The sequence below is a fragment of the Acomys russatus genome, chromosome 10, assembly GCF_903995435.1.
Source record: "Acomys russatus chromosome 10, mAcoRus1.1, whole genome shotgun sequence".
In the NCBI taxonomy this organism is placed as follows: Eukaryota; Metazoa; Chordata; class Mammalia; order Rodentia; family Muridae; genus Acomys; species Acomys russatus.
This window is the reverse complement of record NC_067146.1, coordinates 56,730,023-56,731,181: the sequence shown is the minus strand read 5'-3', so window position 1 is coordinate 56,731,181 and position 1,159 is coordinate 56,730,023. Positions and strand designations below refer to the sequence as shown.

Below are 1,159 nucleotides of genomic sequence, written 5' to 3'. Positions count from 1 at the left end.
AAACCACGTTTATTGCAGTCATTATCTACCTTCTGGCTTTTACACTCTTTGTATCCTCCCTTCTGTAGAGGAAGGAGTGTGATATAGACATCATATTTAGGGCTGAGCATTTAGCAGTCATTTCTTCTCTACACCTTGACAAGTTGTAGGTCTCTCTAAGAAGCTTCTGTGATGCAGGTTTAGAGGTGCACTACCTGTGGATATAAAGATGTGATTAGGAGTTGGTTTAATACTATGCCCATTTGCCTGTTCCTTGCTGCCGGAGACACTGCTCTGCTGGGGTTAAAGGATCCCAAGATGGCTGAGCGTAAACTTGCTCTAAAAACCATCGATTGGGTAGCTTTTGGGGAAATCATACCCCCAAATCAAAAGATAACTGCAAACTCCCTTAAGTACTGTAATGAGACCCTCCATTCCAGGTTGGCTAATCTGTCTGAGAAACCACGAGCGATTGACTGGGCTTACTGCAAAGCCAATGTGGCCAAGGCAGACTTGGTGAATGATTTTGAAAAGAAGTATAACGCCCCAAAGATTCCTGTGCCTGAGGATAAATACACGGCCCTGGTGAACCATGAGGAAAAGGAGGATGTGAAGAACTGTGCTGAGTTTGTGTCTGGATCCCTGGTCAGGGTCCAGGAATATGAGAAGCAGCTGGAGAAAATGAAGGACATAATTCCTTTTGACCAGATGACCACTGATGACCTGAGTGATGCCTTCCCAGAAACCAGCCTATCAGAACCTGTGCAGCAGGCCAGGAGGGAGCCCTGGCCTACATTGAAATAAAGCGTTTACGTAGTGTAAAAAATTAAATACTATCCCCATTTAATAGAGTAATTGTAGTAAGTTCTCCATTAGAGTCTATGGCCAATTGTCTAGCCATGGGTTCCTTCTGTAATAGCAGGTCCAGGCATGGGTTTCAACTTGTGGAGCAGGTCTTAAATATAACCATAAAGTAGTGGTTGATTATTCCTGTAGTGTTTGTGCCACTCTGTGCACCAGTGGGCATGTCTTGTTGGGCCACTTATTGTATCAATGTTCACAATTGGATAAGATTGATGTTACTTTTCTCCTCTGATCACACATAAAGCATCTTCACACTGTGAAAGCTAATCAGTAATTTGAATAGGTTTGGCTCCATAGGCTTATGTATTTAAATGCT

General features: G+C 43.1%; 1 protein-coding gene across 1 annotated transcript; it reads left to right on the top strand.

Moving 5' to 3' along the window:
- Positions 1-297: 297 nt before the first annotated feature.
- LOC127194150 (ATP synthase subunit d, mitochondrial-like) lies at positions 298-783 on the top strand. Its single transcript, XM_051151489.1, has one exon. It carries the CDS (start codon positions 298-300, stop codon positions 781-783), a length of 486 nt encoding a protein of 161 aa, XP_051007446.1.
- The last annotated feature ends 376 nt before the right edge of the window (positions 784-1,159 follow it).

Bases quoted from the DNA above. Each gene is read 5' to 3' on its own strand.
- LOC127194150 (XM_051151489.1), top strand. From the start codon at position 298: ATGGCTGAGCGTAAACTTGCTCTAAAAACCATCGATTGGGTAGCTTTT.